Below are 13,226 nucleotides of genomic sequence, written 5' to 3' on the forward strand. Positions count from 1 at the left end.
CAGTACTCCAAATACAGATATTAAATTATATGGACAACAAGTGAATAATTAAATACAATAAGTTAATTCCTTTGACTTATTAGCATTTCTGTAGAAAAGCAAAGTTACAGTTTTGCTTGTTGCATCAAAGACCATGATGAAAATTTACTAAATTAAAAAAATTCATTCTGTGAGATTGAAAGTGGCACTATATCTCCACCACGTAATGTAAAGGAAAAAGGAAACAGAAAGCTGTATCTTTGAGAAATACATGATTCAGAAATGAGAAGAACATTTGTCCATCTGCAGCAATATCTTGCTTTCATGTGATTTTTAGTGGTTTGTCCCACATAAATGGTAAAATGTTTGATTTACTTGTGTATGTAAAGTCTAATCCATCTAGTCTGTCTGCATCCACCTTATGTGCAACTGCTTGCTATTCCAACTGGCTGGAATACTCAGAAGGCACAACTGATGACTTACAAAGGCCATCTGGGAGGACTTAAGCCAGAAGACCCATTAAGCCACGTACAGAGCAAGTCCTATGAGGCATCCTGAATTTTTTGTATATCTCATAGGACACTGTACAAGATTTTTGTTCATGTAATCTGGCAAACCCACGTCTATCAGCTGCCAAAATTTCAAAGGAAAATTAAAACAAGCTTTTATGTGCTTGGCATATTACAAATTGCATTGTCTTGGGAGAACTATGTTATGACCTCAGTTAACAATCATGCTATACTTAAATATTGAAAATCATTTTTTAAAGTTATGCACAAGAAGCTGCCACATGTTCACTCTACCCCAGCAATTTGTAAATACCACCAAGATTCCAGAGTCAATTTAAGCAAGTTTGAACTAATGCTGAGCAAATTGCAATAAAGATTTAGTCCAGTTTTCAGTTTCCCAAACAGGACACGTCTGCAAAGATAATGTCATTTTGGAGATTGCATGGCTTTGTAACAGATCTATGCCTAAATTATACTACACAGTCAATCATAAACTAATTTTCATTACTCCTTCTTATAGAATAGATTCACTTTTATCCAGTGCACCTTCTAATTAGCTGTTTCTTCTTCCTTGTCCACCTATTTACATTGTCAGAAAGACTGGCTGACCAAAACAATATCTTTACCAGTTGCTTTGACACACTTCCTCTTCTTTAAAGGCTATGCAGCAAAATATACTCCAAATATGGCCCTGGAAGTCCTTATACTTATTTGTAAGCTGTAACTTCATTTAATTTCTGCTCTCTTAATGTCAATTTCTTCCTTCCTCAATAAATATGCTTTCAACCCAGCTACTTCTATTGACTTTGCTCCATCCTTTCCGTCACCAAAGTGCCTGCATTTAGCTAAATGAACTTGTGAGTGTTTCCAAGGTTTGAGAGGCATTCATAGGAGAGGCTGTTTCCTGCAATTGCTTTTTTCCTACTGCTAAAAAGCACATCCACTTTTAAAAAAAAATATGTTCTTATCCTTGATTCCAAAGCATGAAACCTCAGTAAATTATCTGAGAAAATAACCAAGTGGAAGTTCACAATGCACAAAACACTTCACCCAGCAGAAAAAGTTATTCAGTTCCTCTCTTTACAGATAACATACATGAAAATCCTCTCTAATTAAAGTATTGTATAATTCCTATCAATAATAGAGTATTCAAAGGTAACATATTGTTGAGGTGTGTGCAATATGACTTACATTGCCAGACACATTTCTCAATGTAAATTTAATGTCAGTATGTTCCAGTAGAAGGAACTTAGGAAAACAGTCCAAGCAAAGGCCTATTTTTGAAAAAAAATCAATACTTCTAAGATTTAATATCAGAAATAAGGACACTCAGACTTTCCTAGGGACAAATTAGAAATCAGAAAAAAAAAGATTAAAGTACCTAGCTCCAAAATTCCTGCTCTCAAAACCTGCAGAGAATCCAATTTTAGAAGTAAGTAAACAACTGGGCCTGATTTATTATAAATCAGCTTTCTAAAATTTCTGCTTTTGGTCGTATGTACAATCTTCTAAACAACACCACTAAGAACCAGCTAAGTGTCCAGCACTTTCAGAATCTCCAAACTATTCACATTTGATCTCTCCTGCTTTAGGACATTCCGATGGTATGATTGTTTCTAAAGGGTCTAGTAAATTAAACTGTGTCTGGGAAGGGATTTTTTGTGTTTGTTGGTTTTTTTAAACGAAAGTTCACCTGTTTTGCACCAAATCTCACCTGTTACAATACTCATTAATGTGTATACATAGAGTCATTTGGGTTAGTTCCTCCTCAGGAAATATTTTGGCAATTAACAGACACATTTATTTAAATGTAAAATCATTGGATATATACAAATAGTTGATAGTCTTATATATTTCATTTTCAAACTTTAGAAGCTTGCTTAGGAAATAAAGGATATATTTGGCAAACCAGGCAGGTTTTTAATCTTCACCAGAAGAAGTAGTCACTTTGTACAAGCAGTTTTAGAGAGATTTCTGAATAAAAAAATAAGTTCTGAATAAAAAAATAAGATCTGAGTGCTCTAATAGTGTTGCTTTGTATCTAAACACATTTTCATTGATTACATTAACAATCACAGAATCACTAGGTTGGAAAAGTCCTCCTGGATCATCGAGTCCAACCATTCCTATCAACCACTAAACCACATCCCTGAGTATCTCATCCACCTGCCCCTTAAATGCCTCCAGGGAAGGTGACTCCACCACCTCCCTGGGCAGCCTCTGCTAGTGCCCAATGACCCTTTCTGTGAAAACTCTTCTCCTGATATCCAGCCTGAACCTCCCCTGGCGGAGCTTGAGGCCATTCCCCCTTGTCCTGCCCCTGTCACCTGGGAGAAGAGGCCAGCTCCCTCCTCTCCACAACCTCCTTTCAGGTAGTTGTTGAGAGAAATAGAGAAGTGGAGAGGGGGTCTCCCCTCAGCCCCTCTTCTCCAGGCTAAACAACCCCAGCTCTCTCAGCTGTTCCTCGTAAGACTTGTTCTCCAGCCCCCTCACAACCTTTGTTGCTCTCCTCTGGACACGCTCCCGAGCCTCAACATCCTTCTTGTGGTGAGGGGCCCAGAACTGAACACAGTACTCAAGGTGTGATCTCACCAGTGCCGAGTATAGAGGGAGAATAACCTCCCTGGACCTGCTGGTCACACCGTTTCTGATACAAACCAAGATGCCATTGGCCTTCTTGGCCACCTGGGCACACTGCTGGCTCATGTTCAGTCGGTTGTCAACCAACATCCCCAGCTCCTTCTCCTCCAGGCAGCTTTCTAGCCACTCTTCCCCCAGTCTGTAGCACTGCATAGGGTTGTTGTGCCCTGAGTGCAGGACCCGACATTTGGCCTTGTTAAACCTCATGCCATTGGCCTCAGCCCAGCGGTCCAGCCTGTTCAGATCCCTTTGCAGAGCCTCCCTATCCTCCAGCAGATCCACGCTTCCACCCAACTTAGTGTCATCCGCAAACTTGCTAAGGGTGCACTCAATGCCTTCATCCAGGTCATTGAGAAAGTACTTGAGTGCTATCATGAACTAACAGGTTCACATTGATCATAGCTGCAACACAGAATGATGAAGATAAAAATATCTAGCTCCAGTAGGAAAAAAAATGTCATACAAAAATTTCTCTTCTGGCTTTGTTTTTCAGACCCCAAACTCATGGAAGATCTGTAATTTATGGTCAAAAAGGTAAGCTGGCAATTAAAGAAATAATACTAATACTTGTGTCAGTAGTGATTCTGAATTTATGGCTTACATAACAGATATGAGAGTAACCCATTTTTCAAAAGTATTGTAAATCATTAACAGTATTTGATTAGATCAGATAGATTAGATTTAGCTTTTAGTAATCTGGTTTTACCTTTAATTTTTCTGGGTTTTGTAAGGATATGTAAGCAAAAATTTGTCCAACATTCTATAGTGTGGGGAAATGACTTTTCTTGAATAAATCTTCCTTCAAAAGTCACTTACATTGCACTATAGTATTTTATCAACCAGTGTAACATAATATTTGTGAAGTTTTTATGTATTTATACTTAACTGAACAATTTATGTGAAATTAAAATATGCAGTATGAAAATCAGTATCTGGTTTTTTTCTATTGCTTTGCCATGTAGAGAGTTTTATAGTCCACTGGGGCTTTTTTCCTTACCTGGAACTCTCTTTGCCCAGTTGATCATGTGCACTAATTCTCTGTCTGCAAGGTTGGTCAACAGAGTCATCATAGAGGCTTCATTGAATGGCCTGTTTGGGTCATATTCAGAATAAACTATGGGTGGCTCAGCTTCCAGCAAGGCACTGACCATCTGTTCTGCTGTCAGGGACAGGGCCGGACTGTTCTTCTTGTTATGTTTCACTACCAGTGGACTTGTCCAGAGGGTGGGAGCTCGCAGCTCTGTAGAAGCCTCCCCGTTTCTGGAATCTTGCTCCTCTCTTTGACGTTTTTGTTTCATCATTCGCCCACCTCTGCGATCTTTCCGGATTCCTAGAGACACACAAGAATATAATGAACATCTTTCCTTGAACGCATGTATTGTATACACATGGCTTCAGCCAATCAGCAGATGCTGTTGATAAATCCTGGTAACATTAATTCTTGGTTTATTTTCTGACAATGTCTTCCTGTGTATGAGATCTTACACGAGTAATCGAAGAGAACAACTATTGTAAAAAGCATAGTGTCAGGAATGGTGCGCTCCTTCCTAAAATTCAGAGCAACTGGACTTACACAGGACTCCAAACTAGTGACATGGTATAGCCCCGCAAAACAAAGACACTAATCGTGAATAAATAAATATTTCTTTACGGCACAAACTTCAAAGTATGTTCCAGACTCTAGCAGATGACTGTTCCATAAATGATAATGATAACTTAATCATCTGGTTGGGCCAGAGGGATCACAGAAGTAGCTGTCAAAAACTATCCAAGAAAGTTTTGCTCACATTCACCAATTATTTCAATTAAACATCACCTTATTACTGAGCCTGTGATCTTCACAATTATATGAAAGCCATCTAAAAAAAGTTCCCATTATATGATATATTGCATATCCCATTATTGCTTATGCAGCAATAAAGAATGCCATAGAAGTAGATAATTAAGAAAAGGAAAGATAATTGGAATCTCAGAATCTAGTGTGGGAGAACTACTGTCAAAAGGCTGTAATAACTGCAACAGAAACTACCTTTGTCGTTACTGCACATTTCCACAATGTGCTTAGCACTGTTTGACCCTGAACCTCGGGCTATTATCAAGTCAGCTGTACCAATTAGAACAACAAACTAAGACCTTACAGTGGAACAAAATCTCCCTTTGTGGAAAGCTTACAAGAAAAATATAATGATAAAGCCCACATGGACTCCAGTCATAAAGGGAAGATTAAAGCCTGGCTCTGAGTGGAGGAGGCATAGGCATCTTGAGGCTGAGTTAAAAACTTAAATCAATCATCAAATGTGGGCAATGGATGAGCAAGTAATAGAGAAAGCACACAAGGATTTGAGCTATGAGAAAGCCCCTTACAGGGCTTATTCTCAAGTTCTCATGCAGCATGGAAAGGCTGTACTAATATCACTCTGAAAATCAGGAGTGTCTATAGAGAAGGAAGAGGCAAACTATTCAAATAATAGAGAAGAAAGAACAAAAAAAGTGATAAAAAAAGCAGCTATGAGAACTGCTGACACTTGCAAATGATCAATACAGGTCTTTACCATCGGTGGGGCCATGGGAAATACAATCCCTTTTCACACCACAAACATTAAAACAGTTTGATTCCAAGTCTTTGCTAGCTTCATCTTCATCTGAAGATGTTAGCTTCATCTCACATCCAACATTTTTTTTTGTGTAAATTTTGGACGATATTGAAAGGTATCCTTTCCCAGTTTCAGAGGAACAGAGAAGATCTTTAGCTCTGTTTGCCTCTTTCTTTGAATACAGTGATATTTTCACTGAATTGGTGTTTGAAGCTTAAGTACTTCCAAGTCTAATTCATTCAAAATATAGTAGGTTTCCTGATTCTATTCTATTCTACCAATCTTTCCAGATAAAGTGAGTTCAATAAATATTTCATCACTCCTACCACTTAACCTCTCTACATTTTCCCATTTGCTAAGCCAGTCGTAAGCCAAGAAGTCTCCAGTGCATTGCTGCTCCCAATTTTCATTTAGCAATATCAATTTTTCCTACCACTAAACTATTTATGTTTAGGAGAGGATGGGGTGATGCTCACTACTAAGAAAAAATGCAAGATTTATTTTGGCAAAATGTCATCCTAGAATTATTCTTATTGGTATCTTACTTCAGTGGAATACTCAATAGAATGCACGCTCTATCTGTAACTGATATTTTTGTTGTGTGCTTTATACCAATGTAACGTTTTTGAACTAAAATTGCACTATGAAACATGCAGGCATAATCATGTGAACAAAACCACATGGTTCATACACATTAAAGCATTTGTTACCTTTCTCAGATCCAAAATTTTACAGCTGCTCGTCTAACAATTTCTTTTTGAAGAGTTAAAAATATTCTTGGGGTCTGTACAGTTCAACTTGCTCATAAGGTAGACTCAGAACTGACGTCATTCAGAAACAAGATCTTGGGGTTAGAATAATACCATAAAAACATCAGATAACTTGGTTTAGAAAGTAAATAGAAGGCTAGAAATTACTAGGAGAGGAAGGGAGGACAAAGCACCATCATAAATCACAGATTTTATTAACTCATGAGGCACACGACAGTGAACACTGTGTGCAGTTCTGTTCTTCCATTTTAAAAATAGATAGAAAAGAAAATAAAAATGGATAAGAGAAAGAGAAGTAAGAAGATTCAAAGCGTGAAACAAGTTTGGCGCAAGAAACAGCTAAATTGACTTGGTCTGCTTAGCCCACAAACCAGATGCAAGACTACAAAGTCAGGAGTACTGCAAGATGATTAAGCTATGAACACTGATGCTTCTCTTCTAATACAAGGTGATATCAAATGAAACTACCCCATGCAAGGTTCAGGACCGACAAGAGGTTCTCTTTCACACCATGCAGAAACAAAGATGAAAGTGTGAATACTTTAGAAGCTGGTGAACTTTAAAAAGTTGTAGGCCAAATTTGATGGAGAAAAGAATCCATCAAGGGTTAATAAACATGAAAGGGACACCATTGGCTCCATAGCATAGATAACTGCAAGATCAGAGAGGGTTTTCCGGGGTTTGCTTTTCACTTATTCCAGCCTGTCTTGGTAAGTAAAACAAGGACGTGATGAAAATTTGACATAAAATAGGGAAGGAGGCAAGTGTAAGCACATTTAGCTGTTCAGAAATCAGCTAGATTCTTGATAAGAACAATGTTTTTATTTTTAATTTTTCTGCGAGCTTCACAATGGCTCTCCTTCACCTTGGGAAAAAAGTGGTGCATTGGGCAAAGTTGAACATAACCAGTTTGGAGGAGATGCTCCACAAAAATCTGTTTTTACATTTTTATTTCAGGTTTTAAAAATAACGAACCCACCCACTGTGAGACTACACCGGATTTTTTAGAGGTCAAATTTGAGAAAAACAAAATCAAAAACAGTAAGAGCATGCATTCCTTCTGTAACACTTCAGTAGTTTTTGTTGTCACAGACAGAAAGGTCTTTGAACCTGTATAGGCATCATAATTAGAGATTAACAGAAATTACTACTAACTCTTCACCTAATCCCTAGATGGACAAGCAACACAGTGATTTTATTATTCATTTTCTGGCACAGGAATAGACTGCCCAAGGAGGTGGTTGAGTCACCAACCTTGGAGGTGTTTAAAAAGTGTGTAGATGAAATGTTTAGGGACATGATTTAGCAGTCTTTTCCAACCTAGCAGTTCTATGATCCTGTAATGATTTTTTTAAATATGTGAATGTATTAATTTTGATTCCACACAGTTCAGCCAATAAGGAAATTTGGATTGTCAAATGTTATGAAAAACTATATTCTACCAAAAATGGAAGTACTGTCTATCATGAAAAAGCTCTAAAACAAATTCCACTTGAGTTTTAAGGCTACAAGAGCCAAGATTTTCAAAGACTGTTTAATAAAGTTTCATATGTAAATTCAGTCAGCCTTTTAGATATGGAGGCAAGTTTCAAAACGGCTGAGCAATTACACACTCCGGTGACTCAAACCTCAGTGATAAAATTGCACGTGAGCCATGGAGTCAATGTTAAACAAATGAAACATTTCATTAGTTTTTTCCAACACATGATTAAAATAAAACAAACTAAAAAAATTTAGTTAATTTAAAAAAATCCTAAATTAGCAATATATTGGATGAAAATTGAATCTCAGCCATTCAGCAGCCAGCTTCTTCCTATCTACTGTTAAGAACAGAATTCCACCTTTTTATCTTCAGTTATTATATAAAATATTCAAAAATACGTAGAGGAAGAAGAGGAGGAAAACAAATAGAATAAAAGTTACTTGTCTCTGTGTGAACCATAGAATTATGCATTTTATATTTAAAGATATATCTATAATCTCAAATTCTATTCCACCTAAATTTCCTAGGAACTGTTTTATATAATATTATCAATAGCTTTATTATTAGAAATCTTGTAGGAATATTTATCAAGTAAAGAATGCTTACTATTTGCAATAAATTGGGAGCAGATTTGATAATAACCAATAAATTTTTTTGGTAAGATTGAAAAAATTTGATTATTTCATAAAACCGAAACAGCCAAGATATTTTCACATCCTTCCTATTGTTCACTAGTCTGGAAATCCTAAACAAAACAGCTGTTGCTTTTAGTCTAGTTTATTATGCCATTTTCTATAATACAATATAAAAATATGCGGAATACCTTCATCTTCTCTTTGCCCCACTCAAACAACATTCACCCTGCGTGTTCACACAAGGGGTGGGTATTAGTATGGAAACTGCATCTGCCTGTCAGTTTTAAGCCTTTTAATGCGCAGCCTGTTTATTTACTCATCTATTGATGCTCTGTTTCGGTTTTGCTGGAGTTCTGAACATCTTCCTAATAGTTGCAAGCAAAAACTAAGGTAACATTGTTTTCTACAAATAGTACATTTCTTTAAAGGCTTAAATTCTCAGGTGAGATGTATGTTTAACTTTATCTTGTTTAGCTGCAAATGCAGAAAAAAAACCCCATATTTCTCAATATCTTTGGGACGAAACCTACCCCGAAAGCCTACAGAGGTCTAGTCCTCCAACCGTGATTTGCATAGAGTTTGAGCAACTAGGTTTTGGCTGGTTAGCGATCAGTGGTGATTTATATATGGAGCCCAGCCACATGAACACAAACTCTCCTTGATCTGTGAGCTTCTGGACCACCTCAGAAAAGACATCAGCCCAGAGCAATATTGGCAACCCAAGCCTATAGACATTCTTTTTGTTTCAATGTTTCAAATACATCTCTATGCTCCACCTTAGAAACAATCTGCTAAAACAATTACAATCAATCATGACACATATTTAACAGTGACTACAGAAACAAAGTTTTGCAGTTTTCTGGAGGACAAAGGATACCAATCAGCTCATAATACACTCAGTATAGGTGACATTGATAATTTCTGTATCTTCTAACATTGGAGAACTTCACTTTGCACATTTAATCAACCATTAATATAGTATATTAATATACCTCTTGACTGTAGATATCCTACATGGAATAGATTGTCTATGAATTTAATTGTAGCTGTCATTGCATGCCACACAGAAGTCATTTGACTGCATGTTCTGGTTCAGGAGAGGACATAACTATTTTATTTTATAGAAAAAGTAGGAAGAATGCAATTACAGAAATTTTGAATTTATGCAGACACAGTATCTCTTGTCTCGCAATAAGTGATAACGATATTGCAGTTGCAGTATTTTTCTCAGAATTTCTCATTCAGTAAACTAGGTTAGTCCAACACTCTCTATGTTAGAAGAACTTTACAGTAACACGACACTAAGATCGTTTAAAAATACCAGCCTTTTTCAAGAAACCTGGAAGTTCATTATCATTGTGTAGCCAGATCATGAAAATCTAATAACTTTTGAAGCAAGTTCTCCTTTTAACCCTCTATCAATAAATGTGCAACAGGGCAGTGCTCTCTCCAAGACAGATGCAGTAAGCACACACTGTGCAAACAGAAGTGGCAGCATATTTGATGTCAGAATTCCAGGTCCATGCAGTGGGATGAAATAGTATTTTATCCCAGAAACTGCAATATAACATCTACTGGAAACAGCAGGGTTTATTTCACGTTCAATAAAAAAAAAAAAATTTTCCTGTTTTTCCACACTTTTCAATGTGTATAATTCAATAAGATTTTGTTTTGCCTCTTGAGGGAATATTTGGGAAAAGAAAGATGACTGATGAGAACCCTCACTACCCCTCAGGACCTAATATTTGCAGGAGAATGTATTTGCTACTCTTTCTTACTTTAACACTGTTTTCAAGGAACTGCTATCACTCTTCTTCTAGTCCTGGACAGTAGGGCTGTAGCACATAAGAAGTCACAGGAAAAGCAGAACGGGTAGAAAGAAAAAGTTAAACAGCTATAAATAGAATAGAAATGCTTTTTAGGTAAATAACAGAAAATGTTTTTAATATTGGCGTTTACATATAGTCACAATTTGAGTAATGGCACAGTAGTTTTCTACTGCTGCACAGAAAACCTACATTCATTCCTATAGCATTTCAGATTCTCTATTTACTTAGGTTACCAGGAGATAACAGGCTTAGAGGGGAATTACAGGCATGTAACAAATCCATGAACTGTTAAATTGTACACTCGCTTTTTGATGAAGTACTAGCAGAGAAGCAGCATGCTGTTAGACTGTATATTAATCAGTTAATTAATTAGAATATTTCAAATCATAGACAAAAATAGTGTCTATTACAATATCTGGCGCTTTTTTTTGCCCCCTAACTGCTTAGAAAAACAGAAATGACATGGAAAATTTTTCACTAGTGTTTACTATTTCTCCATTACTACCTGTGCTTTGCCATTATACTGTTCCCATGCTCAGCTCACTCATGTAGTGATAACAGCATTAGTCACTGCCTCAGCCATGGGCAGAAGAATACTATTACTGCTCAAAAATCATTGGCACATAACTTTGAGCTGCACCGCTGACAGTCTATGGGCAGCACTGCGAATCTCTGCAAAAGTTAGTGCTTTTCAAATAAACCTCCACTTTATACTTGACAGATATTCAGATGGCAATTCAAGCACTTAAACTAGTGGAAACAAAGTAGATCAGAAACTTGACAAGTCAAAACATAAAGGGGAGTTAGGTGCCAGAACTGGAGAAACAGAGTTCAGTTTCTAGGCATCAAGTGTATAAACAATAACTTTGTATTTGTATCAGTGTTGTTTCATGTCTTACTGGAACTACCTGCCAAAACAAGTAACTTAACCCAGGGAAGAAGCTTCTACTTAAAACCTGTCTTGTCAGAAATTAATTTTCAGCTTTGAAGATTTTCTTCTGCATTTGTAACTACCTGGTAAAGCAGACATTTCCTTTTACTGCTTCCTTTCCATCTCAGCAACCTAGCTGATGCAGCTCCTAGGAAGAACAGGTTGAAAAGGGGTGGTGGAAACATTATGGAAAAGGGCAACCTCATGCACAAGAAAAGACTGCAACATCTAGGTTAAACAGAATCAAATTAAGACATTTGGCTCATAAATAAATTGGAGGGAAAAAGTCAGAGTAGGGAGAGTGGCTGTGAAGAGGGCATGGTAACTGGGCTGAAACCCCCTGTAGTAATGCTGATCCCTAATCAACAGTTTGTGGCCACACTCAGAGAAAATAATCATGGCAGGAAGGAAAAGTAATCACTTTTGTTTGTTTGTTTGTTTGTTTGGGTTTTTTTTCCTAAGAGAACAAACTAAAAAATTGATCTATGTTTTGGAAATAGCAATTGGTAAGTTGTTTACCAGCTCACCTTGTAGTCTAGAGCAAACTTTGCAGTTCTGCTCCTCAATAACAGAACCAAGGTGATAAGAGACATTTGACACTTCTACACACTCGCACACCCTTGCAGCATTAACAGTCTATAATTTTGTCAGTTTGACAAAGGAATATTCCAAAAGTGCTTGCAAACAACTCCTCTTCTAAATTTTGTTACTCTTCAAGACTGTTCTACTTCATCAGAATTATCCTGAAAATTAACAGAGAGAAGGAATATCTGGTGTTTTGTAAAACAAACTCTGCTTTAGAATAAGACTAAACACAAGTGGTAATTAGAAGAGATTCTAAATATGGCAGACTTTCTATGACAGAAACTCTTTTTACAGGAGTAGGGAAACCTTTCTGAAACTTAAGTAAGACTTGAAAAGGCTAGAAATCCAAAAGCCTCTCTCAAATGTCCTAATACAAGAGAGATTTACTAAACTGTTGGAGAAGTGGTCTGGGACTCAGTCCAGACACAATTTGGTGCCATTGCTGCCATTGGCGAAAGTAAGGGATTGCAAAAGGAAATCAGTGTGAACAAGCCAACAGTTCTCCTATGGATTCCTATTGTCCAGTTCTGGAATCCTCAACATAAGAAGGATACGGAGCTGTTGGAACAGGTCCAGAGGAGGGCTACAAAGATGATTGGAGGGCTGGAGCACCTTCCCTACAAGGACAGGTTGAGAGAGTTGGGCTTGTTCAGCCTGGAGAAGAGAAGGCTCAGAGGAGACATTATAGAGACCTTCCAGTACCTGAAGGAGGCCTACAGGAAAGCTGCATAGGGGCTATTCGTAAGGGCTTGTGGGGATAGGTCCAGGGGAATGGGTATAAACTGGAGACAGGTAGATATAGACTGGACATTAGGAAGAATTTCTTTACCATGAGGGTGGTGAGGCACTGGCACAGGTTGCCCAGGGAGGTTGTGGATGCCCCATCCATGGAGGTGTTCAAGGCCAGGTTGGATGGGGGGATGTCCCTGCCCATGGCAGGGGGTTTGGAAATATATGATCTTTCATGTCCCTTCCAACCCTAACTACACTATGATACTATGATGCTATGACACTACCTCAAACCCAAGTGTCATCTAAGCACAACTGGCTTTAGTATCTAAAAGGTGGATGCAAGCAAGGTAGCTGTCTCCTAATGACCTCTTGCCGATAGATCTTATTAGGCATACGTCTGCTGAATTCAATAGTTTTTAATGTTTCATGGGAAGTAAAATAAAATCCTATGGTTTCTTCTAGAACAGGTCACTGTATATAAGTACAAGTCATATACTTGTACACTTACATACAGTACTGTATATAAGTACAAGTCATAT

General features: G+C 37.5%; 1 protein-coding gene across 1 annotated transcript in view; it reads right to left on the minus strand.

The window, feature by feature from the left end:
• ESR1 (estrogen receptor 1) overlaps positions 1-13,226 on the minus strand; it is a 173,129-nt gene that overhangs the window by 53,381 nt on the left and 106,522 nt on the right. Inside the window, 1 exon segment of the mRNA XM_054062231.1 lies at positions 4,126-4,458. Within this exon segment, the coding sequence (XP_053918206.1) occupies positions 4,126-4,458 (333 nt within the window).

Source organism: Cuculus canorus, chromosome 3 (genome assembly GCF_017976375.1).
Source record: "Cuculus canorus isolate bCucCan1 chromosome 3, bCucCan1.pri, whole genome shotgun sequence".
Lineage (NCBI taxonomy): Eukaryota > Metazoa > Chordata > Aves > Cuculiformes > Cuculidae > Cuculus > Cuculus canorus.